At 36.0% G+C, this 21,076-nt stretch overlaps 1 protein-coding gene across 11 annotated transcripts in view; it reads left to right on the forward strand.

Annotated features, from left to right (window-relative positions):
- LOC135721124 (uncharacterized) overlaps positions 1-21,076 on the forward strand; it is a 126,139-nt gene that overhangs the window by 37,842 nt on the left and 67,221 nt on the right. For 10 of the 11 annotated variants that reach the window (XR_012335915.1, XM_065243283.2, XM_065243287.2 and 7 more), the window contains 8 exons: positions 8,923-9,096; positions 12,951-13,124; positions 13,309-13,482; positions 13,749-13,922; positions 16,420-16,593; positions 18,067-18,240; positions 18,390-18,563; positions 18,748-18,921. Coding sequence is in view for 10 of the 11 variants with exons in the window: in XM_065243283.2 (XP_065099355.1) it covers positions 8,923-9,096; positions 12,951-13,124; positions 13,309-13,482; positions 13,749-13,922; positions 16,420-16,593; positions 18,067-18,240; positions 18,390-18,563; positions 18,748-18,921 (1,392 nt within the window). In the remaining variant the exon portion in view is untranslated. The remainder of the gene's footprint in view (positions 1-8,922; positions 9,097-12,950; positions 13,125-13,308; positions 13,483-13,748; positions 13,923-16,419; positions 16,594-18,066; positions 18,241-18,389; positions 18,564-18,747; positions 18,922-21,076) is intronic. The other variant, XM_073813454.1, reaches the window with a different exon arrangement.

A 21,076-nucleotide genomic window follows, 5' to 3' on the forward strand; every position in this document is an offset into this window, starting at 1 on the left:
AACGCTCAAAACTTTAAGACGCATGCAAATAAAAAACTTTTGGCATGAGGATGCAATTGTCCGTGATAGATATGTGTTGTATACGCTGTTTGATGGGGATGTGAAGACACCTCGCGCTGTTTACCGGAGCGCGTCCTCATACGCATATCTAAAAGCAAAGAGAGACATACAAATCTGCACGCTGCACATGAGCAACAGGTTGTAAAGCATCATAAGCATTTTTACAACCTGTTGCTCATGTGCAGCGTGCAGATTTGTATGTCTCTCTTTGCCTTTACAGAGATATGCGTATGAGGACGCGCTTCGGTAAACAGCGCGAGGCGTCTTTACATCCCCATCAAACAGCGTATACAACACATCTCTATCACGGACAATTGCATCCTCATGCCAAAAGTTTCTTATTTGCATGCGTCTTAACGTTTTGAGCGTTTAAACTTTTATTTTCCTCACAGCTGCTTGACTGCGTTCAGCCACCGCCTACGTAAAAAATGTCTTTAATTGCAGCCGCATTCAGGATCCTTTTGATGACAAAAGTAACAGAAAGATCGGTTTATGAGATCGGCAGATTTAGCGAGCACCGATCGAGTCATTTAATGCCATTATCGGCCGATACCGATCGGCGGCCGATCGATCGGAGCATCCCTAATGTACATGTTTGTATTTTTGAGATAAAAATGTTTATGCATGGTTTTTAAAAAAGCAAAAAATTTAAGTCACTGATATAAGTCCGCAAAACCCATACTAAACATGTTTTAACAAGACTTTCCTAAACAAAATCTAATAGTCTAGAGTTTTTTCTTTAAAATGATGTGAAAATCATCCTGCCTACTTATTCACATAAAACAATATATTGACAATTATTCATGTGGCTCATGTTACCATATAACTTTATGTTCAAAAAGTGTTTTTCCACTTCATAGTTTTGTACTGATGAGAGGGATGCAGACCTGTAAGAGAGTTATAAACAGCTGTTAGCATACATTGTCCACAGAAATACCCTTACATATATAACTGATGTGTAAATATCAGATACTACATTATAAACTATCATGTACATAAACTAAATTCAGAACATCTCAGATAAACATCTGCCGTGATTAGTTATATAAAAAGCTGTTTTCAGATGACTGTTTTCAGATGCCCATCTTCTTATCGTCTAGCTTCTGTTTTAAACGTGTTTCTGTAAGCTTGTATGAATTTTAAAAACACATCACGTATGACGGGAGCTCGGGTCTCCGTCCGCAGCGCTCATAAACACGGTGTCGCGTGTAAAGCGCAATGTATGGAATTGCCTTGCATGTAAACCAGTGATTCCCAACCGGGGGTTCGCTTACCCCAGGGGGTACGTGAAGAGTTTCCAGGGGGTACGCGAAAAGATTTACATTTTGCTTTGATCTCATTTACTTTTAATAAAAATGTCTTTCGTTTGTCCAGTTATTGACCTAAGATTGATTTTTGTGAGGAAAGCATCGTAAAAAGAACAACTTTGTAATTTTAATCTTATCATTAATATAATTAGCCGTCAAGAGTAAATGCGCTGCATGATCCAAAACGCAATAGCGATGTCCAACTCAAGAACGATCTGACTATTTTTAATGAACCTGAATAGTTTCTAAAGACACAAAGTTTATTAACTATAATTAATGTTTAAATAATGTTATAATATTCATTCCCGCTGACGTTGCATTTTCAAATTATGCAAAAAAAACTTTTGCATTGTTTTTGGCTAACATATTTTGTCCTGTATGATGTCTTTTGTATTTATAGAGAATGCCTAAACACATTTTGTTTCTCTTTATATTTGAACAGAATAATTTAACTTATTTGCACACTTTAATTATCAGTAACTTAAATTGAGATTTTAGTAAATTTAGGGCATTTACTAAAAAGGACGTGAAAGCTCAATTCCAAATAAGCGCCGGAGTTGAAAATTTGCGTGTGATTTACTACAAAGGCGCAAATAAAATACACAGGCACAATAATGACATAAGCACATTTCTCTAATGACCACTGCAATCTACTAAGAGCAGCGCAAATTAGTACAGGGTCGCAAATAAGAGACCTCGGCAGGACATCGCAATGAAAATGCGGACTGCGGAGTGTGAAATTCCAGCTAAGTAAAAGTACACTATGAACCGGAGGATGAAAGATGAAGGGTAAAATAAGTTTTGAAATACCTGATTTTACTTCTCCTCGTGACTTCTCCTCCTCGTTTCTCCAGCAAATTAAACATAGCATGGCTTGGCAAACTATATATTTATTTTAAAGTATGTTCCTCTGGCAAAATGTAATACTCTCCTCGCATTAACGTTAACGTAGGAAAACTTCAACAAATGCATATGCAATAAGGTCGCAAAAATAACACCTTTTCAGAGCTAAATATCTATTGCATGTCTTTAGTAAGTTCAGTCGTTATTTAACATCAAAATGATGGTTTGCGCAAGCTGTTAGTAAATCTGGCCCTTAAAGGGGTCATATGATGAATTTTTTAAATTTGTAAAATAAGTCTTTGGCGTTCCCAGAGTCCATATGTGAAGTTTTATCTCAAAACACCCTACAGATAATTAATTATAGCATGTCAAAATTGCCATTTTGTAGGCCTGAGCAAAATGTGCTGTTTTTGGGTGTGTCTTTTAAAATGCAAATGAGCTGATAAAATGCAAACACTGATCGCAATGGTAGTGGTTTGTTGAAATAAACATGCTTCATCAGTTAGTGCTTTTTACTTTAGTATTTAAAATTAATTAATTAATTAAAATTACTAATTATTTGTCTTTAAAACATAACTTTGGTTTAGTTTCGATGAAGGGGTACCTGAGCCTTACTGATAGGGCTGTGGGGGTACTTAGGGCTAAAAAGGTTGGGAACCACTGATGTAAACAATATGGAATCATTTTACAGCAAATCCCGCAGTGCAGCATTACTCAAAGTTGCCATGACAGATACGAAAGTGAATAACTGTGTTTAACACTGTACAACATGTAACAGATATCCGCCATTATCAGAGGTCACGCGGATTTGTTTGTAAATAAGCATGTAAACATGGAATCAAATTACAGCACACACTTAAAAGATACAGCAGTGCAGGCATACTGAAAGTTGCCATGAAGGATATAAGTGAATAATTGTGTTTAACACTGTACAGCATGCAACAGTGAAATCCGCCATTACGTGACGTTCACGCATCCGTTTGTAAACGATGCGAAAGTTTTTCAATCCGAAGCGTGCAGTCTGCTGAGGTTGCTTACTGTATGTAGGCTGAACTGCACAAGCCATAATAGCAAATATAAATGAAGATAAATGACTTACAGTTTCTTCAGGAATATACCCTTCTCCATTGCGTCTTCCATTGTTGTTCTTCTTAGGTAATGTTAAAGATAAACGCTTCTCTTCCTCAATGTCAAGACATAAATGAAGATATTCCTCACGTGTGTGTAAAGTTTATAATCCAAACATGTGGTAAAGTCTTTAAATCTGATCAAACTTTACGCTTTGCTTGTTATGGTTTGAACAGCTTGTGTCTTCATTACCATATCAACAGCGGTACCGCCTGTGGGCGTGTCCGTATTAAAGATAATGAAGTCAGCCTGGAAAAACGGTACTCTCTTTACTTCAATGCAGATTACATAAACAGGCAATATTTGTTTTTGATTATATTTAGCTTGTTTAAAAGTAGACATTTCAGGCTTTCTTTGGATATGTGTATTATGTTTGTGTGACGAGTATTCGCAGAGTTTCAATTGATTTTTGTAACGTGATTTGAGAGACAGCTGGCGGAGACAGAAATGTCTCGATGCACACCCTGTTTATTTTCTTTATTTGACAAAAACACAAAGATCTGTTGTTGTTGTGAATGAACACATATTAAAGAAGACCCTTTACCATTGCAAATGGTGTCAAACACGTAAGTGTATGATTATTAATGATGGAGTATTTTAAGTTGATTCTGCCATGATAAGGAAAAAACACGTCAAAACGCGGCGCTGCGTTTTGGACCCCAGGGGGTTAAAGAGGTAATAGCAGAAGGAACACAGTCTTAAAGACCAGAAACCTATCTGGCGAAGTCTCAAGTGGCTCGAACGGAGCCCATGAGAGCCCTTCCAGCACAATTGCTGGGTCCCAAGTAGGCACCCTAGTGTGGCTAAAAGGTTGCAACCTGCGATTGCTACAAAGAAAGCGAGCCACTAATGCGTGTCTACCCACTGATGAGCCTTCCACAGGAGTATGGTAGGCAGAAACTGGTGCCATATAAACCTTAATGGTGGAAGGAGTAAACCCATCAGAGAAATGCTCCTGCAGAAACCTCCGCACTATGTCGACAGAGCAGGTAACTGGGTCTGTCAGATGAGCTCAGCACCAAGAGGTGACAATTTTCCACTTAAGGAAATAAAGTTTCCCCGTGGAGGGATCAACACAACCAGCCTCTGCCACATCTGCACCATGGAAAACCACCGTGGGCAATGTGTGGTGTCCTGCAGGGGTGCAAACTTGTCACCTTTCGGCGAAATTCGCCGTTTTTGATCCAAAATAGGTCATTCTTGTGATTCGTCTAGATCCGATGAGTTTTTGAAAATGAGGGGTGAGGGGGGTCTGCGACATGGTAGCAGTAAATGAAATTATGAAAATCATGTCCAGCTATTGTGGTAACGATGTCAAATTACTAGCCAGTTTGGCGGGTTATGTTTTACAATTTATAGCCACCTCATTTGCTGCCGAAGTTAAAGCAGTCTGCAGATTGAGTGCACATACTTAACTCGTAGTATTTTCTCATTTGAGGTTATGCGCCCACGTCACGTTGCTGTGCGCATGGTCATAAAGCTTAACATTTGTTCACGCACCGCAGTTTTAAGTTAAGTGATTTTAAGCCGTTGAAACACAAACAACAGTGCTATATGCGCTATATACCTGTTTCTGTTTAAGAGGAGCGTGCAAGCCGCGTATCCCCTTCTCATTAAGCTCGTGAGTATTTTGCCATTATATTAGCCTTAAATGCATACACGCATCAAAATTCCCTTCTTTTGCAAGTATCCTCATAAACACGAATATTTAGGTCTTAAAGCAACACTATGTAGTTTTTTTTACCTTTAAATAATGTCTCTAAAATTATTTCAGTGATAGAACAACTTTTAACTGGACAAATTATACTGTTGCTGCAACCTGATCAGCCTCCTAGCTGCTACAAGCACACTCTAAAAGTGGCGGTGGAGGGTAGAGCACACAGCCCCGCCCCTCCCCCTGCCTGCAGAAGAGTGTCTGATACCAGTTCAGGGTTTATATTCATATAACTTACTGTATTATTAGAGCTATGACTGCGATCAGAACAAACCCTGAATTATGTTTATATGTACTACTAAATAATAATAAAAATTAGGGCCGGGACTTTAACGCGTTAATTAAGATTAATTAATTACACAAAAATAACACGTTAAACATTTTTAACGCATTTTAATCGCACTTATTTTTGCACCGCGGAACATTTCTCATGAGTTTCGGCGGACCGATTATACTGGAGCACCAACTAGCGTTCATGACTTCAGACCACAACAAACCACAGTGAACATGAACGAAGAGGCTGATGAGATCGCTTTGGTTGGCCCCGTGGATGGGATTTTTTTTTTTAATAAAAACGAAGGGATGTAAGCGTCGATAAGAGCATGGTTTTGTGTAAGCTATGCAACAAGGAATTCACATATCACCGCAGCACATCGAGCCTCAAGTATCATCTCAATGCAAAACATACAGCAGCTAGCGTGGACATTAGCCCAACTCCGGGTACAACGACTTGGTTGAACAAAAATAAACAATATTTTGTTGCTTAAGCTTATGTATTCAGTCATTATTCATGGTACACTCTTAGAACGAATGTGTTAAAAACTACACATTAGTGTTGATTCTGGGACAACACACTAACTGCGTTGTCCTGGAATCCACCCATCTATCTCTGTGTTATTATTGAAACAACACATTTTGTGTTACTTTTAACACAACATGTGTTATACTTGAACACAAAATGACACATAATGTGTTAAAATTACACCTAATGTGTTAAAAGCTTACAGCACAATGATGTGTAAAAAATTAACACATCCTTTCTAAGAGTGTATACTAAAAATCCATGTAAAAAATTACTTCTTAATGTTCTCAGGTCAAATATTTATATGCGATTAAAATGCGATTAATTTAGATTAATTAATTACAAAGCCTCTAATTAATTAGATTAATTTTTTTAATCGAGTCCCGGCCCTAATAAAAATACAAATTTCTGTACCACTGTTGAGTTGTGCTACACTGCTGATGCAGCTTGCGATGCATTCAGAAGTAAATCAATCAATCAATCAATCAACAACAAAATTTATTTCGGTCCTCATACATAATTTCCAAAACAAAGAAAATGTATACACACATATCAACCGAAAAAGGTGAAGGCTGAAGCATATGCTTATTTTGCCTACCCTTTATACAAATTATGATGGAGATTAATCTTTAAGTATATTTATTAACTTGCTGCTGTTGACACATCATTCTCACGGTCAGAGCAGCTCTACATACATGCAGAGATGAACAGACACACTGATCTACCCTAACCCACAGTGGACAAACATTAACGCAAAAGCGTTTTACATAGCTTACACTTTGGTGCCCTCTTGTGACCACTCACATGCACAACACAGAACAACTGAGGACATTTAAACATGTTTAACAAACACTTTACAAAATAGGTTGTATTTGTTCACATTAGTAAATGCATTATGAACAAAAAAATGAACATTATATTGTATATAAGCATTCATTAATTCTTGTTTATGTAATTACAGTAATTGATGTTAATTGATGTTGCATTAACTATGTTAACAGGTTCAAATTTGATTTAAATTAAAATGCTAAAATCATATTTAAATGCTATATATATAGCTCACACCGCGGTCAAAGTTCAAAATAGTTTTTCTTTTGCGTTGCGCTCTGTGACGATTACCCGTGCGGCTAATAGAAACACGGCGTCCAAACAAAACGAATGAAGAGCTTATACTCTGGTCTGGCCAGCGCGTTGCGCTATTAGGCCTGTCACGATAACAAATTTTGCTAGGCGATAAATTGCCTCGGAATTTATCGCGATAGGCGATAACATTGATGCTCCGGGACCATTATAATAATGCAGATACACCTTTTCAAAGATCTATAAACTTTTATTTCTAAACAATAAGTAATACTGGAACTGGAAGACATTTTAAATATCCACAAGAAATGAACAAAATAACAGGATGATTGCGTTTTAGGTGCATATGCATGTTTGTCGTGTTGCCACTTTTAAGTGCTACGTTATTACCACAAATGCGACATAACGGCTCGTTCAGGTTTAGTGGTTCACCTCGGTCATTAGGTTTAAATCCAAAGTACTCCCACACTGCAGCTGTAGCGTTTGGTTTTGAAACTTGGCTGTTTACACTTGGTATCAAGATGTGTTTTTGATCAGATCACAAGTGGACGAGAGAGACATATCACATTTACACCTGGTATTTAAATCCGTCTCTTTTGTCCACTTTCGACCGCTTGTGTGCTGAATACTGTGAGGGGTGGTCTGTCGAGACGGTGGGCGAGTCTCTCCGCTGTCATTTGAACGCCAGCGGGAGTAATTATGAGTTTATATGGACGCAAACTAATATTATGTCGGAGTCCGCTGCTTGTTTAGCAAGTATACATGCTGCACAGTATTTTGTACGTTTATATGTTAGAGCTTTCTCTGAATTTTCAGCGCAATTGATGAAATAAGATCGCGCAACTTTCACACGCTTGCAAAATGAAACTGCGGAGATCACCCGCTTTAGTTTATCAATGAAAGGCTAAAATAGCACTGTTCACCTTGTGTCAGAAAAGTCAGAAAAGACGTAAAACATTGTGATCCGATCGATAAAAACGCATGTTAATGACAAGTGTAAACAGCCTCTAGTAAATCCATCTTTTTCTCCAACTCTCGTCTTAACTAGTGTTTTCTCCTGCTACACTTCTCACGCGGCTCTCATCCTCCTCAGTACTCCTACTGTGATAGGCTACGCCAGGAGTCCCCCCTCCCCACACAGATCATGCGACTGACAAATGACTGACGAGGGTTCACTCCTTGTCACTCGTTGCACGGAGCGGTCATCCAGTCTCTTTGGTAGAGAGAGAGAGAGAGACACAAGGAAAACAAACAAGCATGCAAATGTGAATTATCGCGGCCTAAAAAAATGATCGAGCTCATTTTATTTACCGTGCGATTAATCGATTTATCGTTTATCGCGACAGGCCTATGCGCTATGAAACCCATTCATTTCAATGGCTTGCGCCGCGCAAGGGCGGTTTGTTGTTGCGGCGAGCAAAGCTCGGGCGCAGCGAGCGCAGCTTGCGCTCACGCCGCGGTCAAAGTTCAAAATAGTTTAACTTTTGCACTGCGCTATGTGACGATTACCCGCGCGGCCAATAGAAACGGGGCGTCCAAACAAAATGGAGGATGAGCTGCTTAGACTCAGATCTGGCCAGCAGAGCACAAGCGGCGAGCGCAGCGCACACCGCTTCCCATGTGAAAGCCGCATAAGACACACATACATGTGTATCCTTGTCTGTGATATCGAGCCGACAGGGAGATACACATACTTGAACTTCTTAAACATACTTCAGATTTATGCAAATGTACACGCAGTCACTTGCTGATGCACTAAAAGCGAGTGTGTTTGTGTGGGATGCCTTCTTATACCCCTGGTCCGCATGGCATCCAGCCTATATCCAATCATCAAATTATTGATTATGTGTTACACGTGCTTCAGTTCAGTCGTTGCTATGGCGACGCAGCTCGAGTTCCTCGAAGGGGAAATGTTATTTTCACTTACCAGAATATGAAGGAAATTTATTTGATAGATTATAATAAATGATTATTGTTTTGTTATCTAGACTCTCAGACTGTAGTATTGGAGAAGAAGGTTATGTTGCTTTGTCTAAAGCTGTGAGATCAAACCCATCACATCTGACAGAGCTGGATCTCAGTGGAAATGATCCTGGAGAATCTGGAGTTAAATACATCTATGATTTAATACAAGATCAAGACTGTGCATTGAAGAAAGTCAGGTGAGTCATGTTGAAACGATACAAAATAAATCCAAAGGTGGAAAGAGTGATACAATATTTGACTCAAGTACCATAACATTACTTTTAATGATACTTTTAATTTACTGGTTTAAAAATCTACTGAAGTAAAAAGTAAGTTATTTTAACTTATCCATATTTTCTGGACTATAAGTTGCACTTTTTTCATAGTTTTGGCGGGTCCTGTAACTTATAGTCAGGTGTGACTTATATGTCAAAATTATTTCATGTAAACCAAGAGAAACCATTACTGTCTACAGCCGCGAGAGTCTGCTCTATGCTGCTCCTGTATTTATGTAATTCAATGGATTCAGTGATGTGGAAAGAATTTCGGAACCTTTTTAAACTTGATTTGGCTTGTCGTGTTAATTTAGCATATTCAGCCTCCCAGGTATGTTCTGTATGCTATTGTGTATCGTGCAGTGCTTTAAGTGGCCCAAAAGAGGTGCCGATACTCTATATATTTTTTTTTTTTTTGCTGACTCGACTCCTATTGAAGGGGTTTTATATTCAGCAGTCAACAGACGACCTTGTAAAAAATATAAAAAATTTAAGTTTGTGGATTTGCTCGATCTAGAAATAGCTACTGAACATAAATAAAATGTGCAAAAGGTAGATACGTGAGTAAAATTTTCAGCATGGTTAAATGCTAAAACTAGTTGTTCAGATAGAAAGAGCTTGAAAAAAAACTTTAAAATGAAACCAAGACCATGTCTATGGGTTCAAGAATAACAAAATACTGGCCATTTGAAACTCAAAAGTCATTTATTTTGTCCCATTGTTTTCCATTTTGCAGGTGGTAAAACTACTGTGCACGTCGTTCAAATTCATTGAAATTTTGTTCACTTGTAGTTTAGCAATTAAACTAAATGTATATTACAATTTCAAGAATGTTTTCTGCACATCGCCTGAGGAAATCTGAAGTTGCGTCGAGGGGAACCAAACTGACAGCCGCGACAGCGGAGATTATCACGTACCTACAAGGCTTGCGTCTGACCTGCAGCTATCATTCTGGCTTGGTGGGATGTCAGCCAGCGAGTCCTCTGATTCTGACCTTGTTCTTTTACTACTCAGAGTCTAAAACAAGGAGGGCATATTAAGTGTTCATTGTATTTTCATTTTAACCGTGTATGGGTAATGTAGTCTCTGCTCTCGGTGGGACGTATTAGGAGGCGTACACTAAGGGCGCTCTGAAAAGCCGCAGTCTAGCCAAAGGATTAAATGAAACCTCCGATTTTTAAACAGATGTGCAAATGAGCGTTCGGGTATGATAAAAGCACGTTCTGGGCGCACGGAGAGGTTGTGGTACGCTCAAGCTATTTTTGGAAGTGGTGGTACTGAGTACCGGGCGTTCCGGCCCACTTAAAGCACTGGTATCGTTTAAATAACTGTTTGTGTTACTTTAACATGTACGGATACCCATTTAGCCAGCTGTTCTGTGCTATTGTTTATAGCACAGGCGGACCCTTGTCCGCCTTTGCACCACTGCCGAGGGCTGCCATGGTTTCACGGTCATGAAACACTCGCTTCAAGTAACTGAGAAGTTTCTTTTATAAGAATTAAATTGATTTTAAAAACTACTTTAAGAAGTACACAAAAAAAAACTACTTAAGTACAATAATGTGAGTACATATAATTTGTTTCTTTTCTCTGAATAAATCATATCAAATAAAGGTATTATAATGACTCAATCATAGGCATACATTTAAGCTTACAGAGGGGAAAATAAACATAACATTTCTCAAGAGAAATTTTAGAAGCGGACAAAAATAGTGCAGCCAAAATTGTAAGGATACTCTGTGTACACATGGCCTTACTACTATTATAAGGGGTTGTGTACACCAAAACTTTTAAACACCAATTTTCAAGTACCAAATTTCAGAAGTTCGCTTTCTATTGTGCACTTGGCATTGTGTCAATGACATCAGTAGGGGTGGCCTCTTCCAATCCAATCTGACATGCAGTATTGGGAACGTCACTTTAAAAAATAAATTAGTTGTAGTTACTAGTTTTTCTCACAAATTGTAACTACGTTAGTAACTGCATTACATCATTACTAAAGTAATTAGTTACCAGGGAAAGTAACTATTGCGTTACTTATTACGTAAAACTAATATTTCAAATAACTTTGATGCCCCCAATATTAAATATGTTAAATTAATGAAATGGTAATTTTTGTCTAATTTAAAATCAGTGTGGTTACTTTTAATTTTCCACTGTGCATGACAAATGATGGCCGATAAACTGGAAAGAGAGTCAGGAACTAGGCTGTGCCAACCATCTGCGGGTGCATAATAATCGGATCCAATTTAAGCTTTGGATGCATAAAAAATAAACTTGTGCGACTACACTAGCACGCTGACCAGAAGTGATGTATTTCAGTATGTTCCAATTAAAACACTATGTGCATTGTAAACATTATTATAAAAAAAATCAACACAAATGAAAACAACACAATTTTTTAATATCAATCTTACACTGGTGGTCTTCTTCCTCCATTTAGTTTTCCAGTTAACAAATTCCACCATCTAAATAGGCATGGTGCGAGGGCAACTGGCTTTTAAAGGGGCTGAGAGCTGAAACTCTCATTGGTTTATTGCTAGAACCTGACCGATTTATAGTTTTGACGATTTTATTGGCTGATATGAGCCGGTCACAGATATATCTGTATCGGAGTATAAGTGGCAGATATGCAGCCGATATGAACGTTTCTTACAGAACACATTAAAGGACAAGTTGGGTATTTTACACATAAAGCCCTGTTTTCAGATTGTTTATGATGAAATAGAACGGTTTTGACTGAACTTTCGACATATGCTGCTGGCCCGAGAATTTTTGGGTGTTTGTTGTATCAGCCCTCACCTGTACAATTGGTGTACAGTTGCACTGGAACAAACCTACCTAAAATGCTTTAAAGTTTCGTTTACAAAGACGTGAAACTCACCCGAGTGGTCAGGGGTGTTCACTGATATGCTCACACAAAAATCGAACGAAAGTTTAATGCATTTTAGGAAGGATTGTTCCAGTGCACCTATAGAGCCATTGTAGAGGTGGGAGGTGATACACTGAAAAAAATTATTCATTGAATTTAATAAAAAATTTTAAGGTAAGTGGTTACAATCAATTTATTTAAGCTACATTTAAACAAAAGTTGTATATTTTATTTTACGTTACTAATCTTTTTTGTTTAAATGTAGCTTAAATAAATTGATTGCAACCACTTACCTTAAAATTTTTTATTAAATTCAATAAATCATTTTTTTCAGTGTACAAGAAACAATCGAAAATTCTCGGGAAAGCATCATATGTCGGAATTTCAGTCAAAACCGTTCTATTTCATCATAAACAATCTGAAAACAGGGCTTTAAGTCTAAAATACCCAACTTATCCTTTAAATGCTTTTGAATGATGTAAGTACTTTGACTTTGTCTAGCAGAGTGTGCTCTATTGGCTGCTAATGGTGACCCAGGTCACTCACTGTAGTGACACCAGCAAATACACGCAAATTCTTGCACAGTTGGCACTAATATACCAGTATGTTAGATTATAGCTGCATGTGTAGTTACTCAACATGCTCAAACATTGTGCGATTCTGCATTACAATGACGATCTCCATCTACTCGAATTGGAACCAGAAAACACCTTCTAAGGTGTCTTTCTTGATTTTAACAACATAGTGAGTAAATAATGACAAAACATTTATTGAACAAACCCTTTATGAAAGTAAATATAGTAAAATTGTTTTTAACAGCACTTCAGTATTTACAATATTTATTAAGATTTGTGTTTTTCTTACACATCAAGTTTAATTAAATTTGACTTTCTGTTTTCTTCAGGTTATTGAAAAGCTCTTCAGCAGCTGAAGTCTTCAAGTATCTGAGTGAAACTCTTGGTATAAATATTTTACTCCAGAGAGAACTGAATCTGAGTGATCATAAACTAAACAACACAAGACTGAAACAGATCTGTGATCTACTGAAGGATAAACACTGTAGACTCAACACACTCATGTGAGGATTACAATACTCTTTTAGATTTCATCTAACATTGCGTGACATCTGATTCTCATGAAGACTCGCATAAAAAAGATTAAGAGGACTGGGATCATTAAAGACGTTTGTTCTTCTGCTCGTGTAGATGTTTGTTGTGTCTGAAATAAACTGAATGATGTTTCTTTTGTTTTTTTCTCTTTAGGTTGACTGACAGCTGTATAACAGTAGAAGGTTGTGCTGATCTGATGTCGGGTTTTAATTCAAATCCTTCACATATAATACATCTGGATCTGAGTGGAAATAAACTTGGAGATATAGGAATGAAGAAGATCTCTGATCTGTTGACAAATCCACAATGTAGACTGCAGAAACTCAGGTACATATTTATATTGATGTATGTTTTTTCTAATTTAACGAAATCATTAAATAGTTAATGTTTAATATACTTTGTGGTTGAGGTTTAATATTGTCAATTTTAAAGTAGAATTGGAAATATTAACTAATATATTATAATGTATATATATTAATTAATATTCATACTTAACAGTTTTGATTCCAGTTTTAAAATCTTAATTTTGGAATGAAAAGTAAACCAATAAATAAATAATCAAGAGTTTTATTAGTTTTATTATTTATTTCTAGACTCTCATGCTGTAGTATTGGAGAAGAAGGTTATGTTGCTTTGTCTAAAGCTGTGAGATCAAACCCATCACATCTGACAGAGCTGGATCTCAGTGGAAATGATCCTGGAGAATCAGGAGTCAAACACATCTATGATTTAATACAAGATCCGAAATGTGCACTTAAGACTGTCAGGTGATCACAGCTTTAAAATATTAACACAACAAGTAACAAGTGAGAGAGAATTTTATTTGTCTGGGCTTCTGTTTACACTTTATTTTATATAGGCCTATATTTATAATCAAACCTTTTTAAGACACCTATTTGAATGTCAATGTAGTTTATATAACTGTGATTGTTTAAAAGTCCTGTTTATCATGATCCCGTTTTTCAAACTTTAGTTAGTGTGTAATGTTGCTATAATAGCATAAATAAAAGCTGTAAAATGATAAAGCTCAAAGTTCACTGCTAGGCCATATATTTTCTTTAACAGAATTCACCTTTCAAAGCCTACAGCGAAGGGCCAATTTGGACTACAGCCCTCTACTTCCCGGTTGAATGACGTCAATAAAACAATTTTTGACTAAACTCCGCCCACAGTCCCCAGTAGGGTTGGGTATCGTTTTAATTTGAGAGATTCCCTTCATGGCTACAGTAAACAGATTTTCTAAAAATAAAAATACTGAATACATAGATAGCAACAAGTAGCAACTAGGTTTTTGCTGAATCATTAATATAGAGTTGTTTAAAGCTATGGCCTGTCCATTAACAAAAGTTTTTTTATTAATAAAATACCACATTTTTATAAAGTGCCAGAATGAATGATACAAATTGATAGCATTTAAAATAAACTATATTATTTTATAGCTGTAATTTTTTTATAGCAATCACGATAAAAAAAAGTAAACAAAAGTGATTATCCAGTTTATTTCAGTTTATCCAGAAGTATGGAGCTTTTATTTGAAGGTGAATCTGTGTTTTGTACCTGAGTGTGAGATGCTGCTATTTCTAATATTAGCTGTATCTGGTGCGCTGTGGACTCGCGGCTGAGTTAAACATGGTAAATTCCTTCGATTAACGCAGTTTTGAAGCAAATGTTCAAAATATTAGAGGTTTTGCCTCCCTTAAACGAAATTTCCTTTACACATGTAATGCATTTGGTAATACTACAGTCTTTTTTTACAAAGTTGAACCAAACTTTTGAACGTTTTCTGCGGTCAGTCATAGTGCCGAGTGTAATGAGCTGCGCATGTGCAATATGTATTTAAAAATATTTAAGTATCATGTTTATTATACTTAACATGAACATTGTTAACATGCTTATTATGGAAATAATGACAGCAGAAAAAAAAAATTTCTTGCACATTTGCATTATATAATGATATACTAAAATACTGCAAACTGTCCTAGAGCTAGTGAACTAAATATTCATTTCATATCTGAAAATACAGAACAGTATAATACATACATGTTTTAATTTTAATTATTGTTATAAGGCAGATCATCCCACACAACGTGCCTGACTGTTGACATCTTAGCTTGTTAAAGCTCGGCGATTCACGCAGCTACACAGCACCTTATAATAATAATAATAATAATACACATTTATATAGCGCCATACAGAATACTCACAACAGAGAATCTCTTGTAATTATTACTTTACTTTACCCCACCTCTCTCTGCAGGGTGAACACCGGCTGCTGCAGTAAACATAGCCTAGCGAACATTAGCTGGCTACGATTTAAGTACAGTAATATCAATAATCCTGGCTCTTTCTCAATTGTCTGGTAATATTATATTCACAAAATACAACCAATAGTTAAACTTACTTGTGAAAATAATTCCCCGGGCTCTATTTGCGATGGTCCGCCGATATGAACAGGAAAGTGCTCTACAGTGCTCTGGCATCTTATCTGCTGCCACGCAACGAAACTACGAGTACAACCGGTTTAAGATGGCGGCCGTATTTCTCATTCCCCAGCGGTCAATAGGGCATCTAGTCTCTATTATGATGGTTGAGAATCCCTGGTGTAGATGACTTACAAGATATACAGACAGTTTACTTTAGGTACTTTAATAACTCCAATTTTGTTTGGTGTTTGAATTTAAATACACATTTTTCTAACTTGATTATTTTAATAGTGAGCGCATGCAGACACATTCAAAGTGTCTAAACAGAGTCAGAGCTTAAGTTTGATCTGTCCTGAAATGATGTTGATACACAGAACAAAGCCAAGTTTATTTTTACAATGCATTACAATTATTTCAAAATACCTGCATCATGTGCTGCACTGTCTTTGCATGTTGGTTTTGCTAAGCAGGATACAACGGATGTGATAGCCGCTTTTGGGATCACCATATAGCTTTGTCTATTGTTAGCACACATAGATTTTTTTTTGCTAAATCTAGCACAGATAGATTTAGCACTTATGGAGCCCCACCTCCAAGCCTGAGGTTCTAGGCCTTTGCCATCTCTGCCTATAGGTAGCACTGGCCCTGGTTAAAGCACTGTACAAAGGATACTGCACAAAGATACAAGGACCGGTGATGTTAGAGCTGAATGCATGCTGCTTTTAAATTAATTTATATTTATAAAAAAAATGTGTGTAATTCATGTTAATCTGCTGACCTTCTGTATCTCTATTTGGCATATATAATACCACAGTTATATTTATATGTTGTTGATTTTCAGGCTCAGTAGCTGTAAGCTGACAGAAGAAAGTTGTTCAGCTCTATCTACAGTTCTCAGTTCAGACTCCATCAGTTTAAAGGAGCTTAATTTGAGCCATAATAATCTACAGGATTCAGGTGTTAAGCTGCTCTCTGATGGACTGATGAATGTTAAATGTGGACTTGAAATACTGAGGTAAGCTGTAGCATAAGATTTTGATCCGTGTACTTTTAGATAATTTCTTTTTGTTTTTTTTGTTTACAAAACGAGAAAAACTAAAAAAAACACATAAATTTATCACATATTCCACTCTACTCGTGAATATAAAAACTAGTTTTATATTTACATTTAGGCAGCAAACGCTTTCATCCAAAACAACTTAGGTTAGGAAACAATAAAAGTGATGTTTCATAGGGAGGAAATAGTACAAAAGATGCTTATAACAAGATACACGTTTTCACTATTCCCAAACAATGTCTGTTAAAAAGTTGTTGTTTTTTTACTGAAAAGGGAGAGATGCGGTCAATATCTATGTCAAGTATTTTTGTAAGAGATGGGTCTTTAAATGTTTTTTAAATGAGCGAAAATGTGATTTAGTGCCCCTTTGTGAAGTTAACACAAGGTGGCGCTTATTTGCTGAACATAAGGTTCGGTATTTATAAAGTTGTGAAAGTATGCCGGTGTGATCCCAGTGAAAGTTTTGTAAGTAAGTAGTAGCGACTTGTACCTGATACACGTTTCAAACGTTAGACAGTGAAGATGAAGAATGGCATTACATGAGTCCTTTTGGGGCATTTTAGAGCTGTTTTGGGTTTGTTTTTGTCAGAATTTGTTCAAATGCATAAAATAAATATACAGTAACACTTTATATATATAATTTATTTATATAGCGCCTTTCAACACCCAAGGTCGCTTTACAAGGATAGTACAGGATAATCATATACAAACATGAAAGTCAACAATATTAGCAGTCACTTACAAGAATAATGTAAAGGACAGAGGGAGAAAAAAAGTATTATAGACTATAAGCAGAATAATAATATTCAAAGAAATAATGTGTTTTTAGGAGAGTTGAAGGAGAGAAGGGTGGTTGCTTGACGAATATCTTGAGGAAGGGAGTTCCACAACCTAGGAGCCGCAACACAAAAAGCTCTTGCTCCCATAGTCACTAAATTGATCTTTGGAGTGACTAACAATCCTGCACTAGAAGAGCGTAAGCAGCGAACTGTGCCGTTATCAGTAGAATATTGCACGCCTCTTAGCCAATCAGATTCGAGAACCAGAAAGAACTGTTGTATAATAATAAATAATACAGGCTTGAAGCCAACTTAATAGTAGAAACAGCCTCTAGGCTTCTCCACACTGTAGGTTTATTGTTGTTTAATACTAATTAATACAACATTTAGATCATTTATTTCTTACATTCGCCGCCCACAGTAGTACTGTACTTGTTTATACTGACATCTACCAACATGCAGGTTACGTGATGCTAAAATATACAGGTTAGGAGGATTAATTAAATTGTTAAGATTGTCTTAAATTAAACAATTTAAGACAAGACAATTTTTAAGACGAATCCTAAATTAAAAGAGTTCTTAAATAAAAATCTGTTCATAACTGTTACTGTACATGTATGTTGTAATAAACTATTTGACTTCTCTTCTCTAGACTCTCATGCTGCAGTATTGGTGAAGAAGGTTATGAAACTTTGTCTAGAGCTGTGAGATCAAACCCATCACATTTGATTGAGCTGGATCTCAGTGGAAATGATCCTGGAGAATCAGGAGTTAAACTCATCTATGATTTAATACAAGATCAAAACTGTGCACTCAAGAAAGTCAGGTGAGCTGTAATGAAAATATAACATAAGCAGGATAATAGTATATGGACATATTAAATCATATTAAACATAATGAAAGTTTTTTTTCTGCTACACTGAATTTTTTCTGAGTATCATACATTAATTGAATTTGACTTTCTGTTTTCTTCAGGTTATTGAAAAGCTCTTCTGCAGTTAAAGTCTTCAAGTATCTGAGTGAAACTCTTGGTATAAATATTTTACTCCAGAGAGAACTGAATCTGAGTGATCATAAACTAAACGACACAAGACTGAAACAGATCTGTGATCTACTGAAGGATAAACACTGTAGACTCAACACACTCATGTAAGTATTACAATACTGTCTTATATGACATCTTACATTGTGTGACAGCTGATTCTGATGAAGACTCACATAAAGAAGATTAAGAGGACTGGAATCATTAAAGACGTTTGTTCTTCTGCTCGTGTAGATGTTTGTTGTGTCTGAAATAAACTGAATGATGTTTCTTTTGTTTTTTTCTCTTTAGGTTGACTGACAGCTGTATAACAGTAGAAGGTTGTGCTGATCTGATGTCGGGTTTTAATTCAAATCCTTCACATATAATGCATCTGGATCTGAGTGGAAATAAACTTGGATATATAGGAATGAAGAAGATCTCTGATCTGTTGACAAATCCACAATGTAGACTGCAGAAACTCAGGTACATATTTATTATTAAGGTACATTTCTGACATCGTCAGTAGCCATGTTTCCATCCACATGTTTTTATCCGAATTAAGTGATATCGAATGAAAAATGCGTTATGGAAACAGTAAAATTCGATTGAATTTCATGAATATCGACTCAAAAGAAATACGTTCGATCTCATCGGATTTTATCTTGATCGATATATGGCTTATCCGATAAACGCTGATGGAAACGTTATTTGCCGAATAAATAATGATTTGCGATTAAGGTTTAGGTCCTTTTATGGTTGCAAAGAAGAAAAAGTTTTAGGTCATTTCCGCTCTGGTGGCACACATGGCGTGTGTCAACAAAGTCAGATGTAAGTGGACAAACGACGAGACGAGATTAATTTTAAATTTAATTTACCAGAGAAAATAACGGCTATTTTAGAGCTGAAGATCTTTTCCCGAACCCAACGGGTTCGGTCGGATTCGGGCTTCATTTCTAACATTTTACATGGGCTCGTGCTCCGCCTTTGCAAGGTAGGCTAAATGAGCGGTCAAGTTCAATGCTGCTGCTGAATGCCTAAGCGCAGGACCACGCTGAAGCCATTTACAGTGGATTTAATAATTTCCTCAACAAAAATGTAGCCTAATCTTGGTGAGTAAAGGTTTTTTAATGTATAACTAAATATTACTTAGTCTTAAATACATAATTTAGACAGAGGATATAGACTAATGTTGGCATTAATGTAAAGAAAGTGCCGAAGCAAATACCACGGAACCTTTATCTTAATTTCGTTATTCCCAAATAACCATCTTATTCAGAATGTATTATCTTAATTTAATTCGTTAAGAAATAATTGTTTTTATTGGCATGTTGGCCTATAATGTTGCATATGCCTATTTAGAACGAGATGTGACGATGTTACAGATGACTTTTTTTTCTTTGTTTCAACTTCCAAGTGTCGTGTAGCCCAGTTAGTCATTAATAAATAATGTTAAAACCTGTGTAAATTACTCATTCATGATAAAAGCTGTTTGTCCCAGGTGAAAAAAAAGTGCACTAAAATACACTTTATTTAAGTACACTTAGTACACTTTTCCACAATATACTAAAAGTGCTCTATTTTCGCACACTAATTTTGAACTTAGTATACTAAAAAGTAGTATTTAGTACTTCTTAAGATGAACTTAATACCATCTTAGTGTACTCAACTGTGCTATTTTGAGACACCATGAAGTTGAACTAAAATGTATTTTTAACATACTAGGTCTGTATTTAAAAAAAAAAATATTTAATTATAACTTGAAGTACACTTGAACCCACCTTTAAGCATTTTTAAATATACTTTAAAGTATACTAATGGTATGTTAAAATAATATTCCAAATGTATTCCCAGGTGAAAAAAGTTCACTAAAATACACTATTTAAGTACACTTTCCATATTATACTAAAAGTGCTCTATTTTCGCACACTAATTTTGAACTTAGTATACTAAAAAGTAGTATTTAGTACTTCTTAAGATGAACTTAATACCATCTTAGTGTACTCAACTGTGCTATTTTGAGACACCATGAAGTTGAACTAAAATGTATTTTTAACATACTATGTCTGTATTTAAAAAAATATATTTCATTATAACTTGAAGTACACTTGAACCCACTTTTAAGCATTTTAAATATACTTTAAAGTATACTAATGGTATGTTAAAATAATATTCCAAATGTATTCCCAGTTGAAACAAGTTCACTAAAATACACTATTTAAGTACACTTTCCACATTATACTAAAAGTGCTCTATTTTCACACACTAATTTTGAACTTAGTATACTAAAAAGTAGTATTAAGTACTTTTTAAGATGAACTTAAAACCATCTTAGTGTACTCAACTGTGCTTTTTTGAGACACCATGAAGTTGAACTAAAATGTAATTTTAACATACTAGGTCTGTATTTAAAAAATATCTTTAATTACAACTTGAACCCACCTTTAAACATTTACGAATCTACTTTAAAATATACTAGTAGTATGTTAAAATAATATACCAAATGTATTCCCAGGTGAAAAAGTTCACTAAAATACACTTTAAGTTCACAACCTTAAGGTACCAAAAGCTATTAATTTATTGCCCACAAATTTGTATACAGTACATAAAATAAATCATTTCTAATGTACTGTATGTGACA

The sequence above is a fragment of the Paramisgurnus dabryanus genome, chromosome 24, assembly GCF_030506205.2.
Source record: "Paramisgurnus dabryanus chromosome 24, PD_genome_1.1, whole genome shotgun sequence".
NCBI lineage: Eukaryota > Metazoa > Chordata > Actinopteri > Cypriniformes > Cobitidae > Paramisgurnus > Paramisgurnus dabryanus.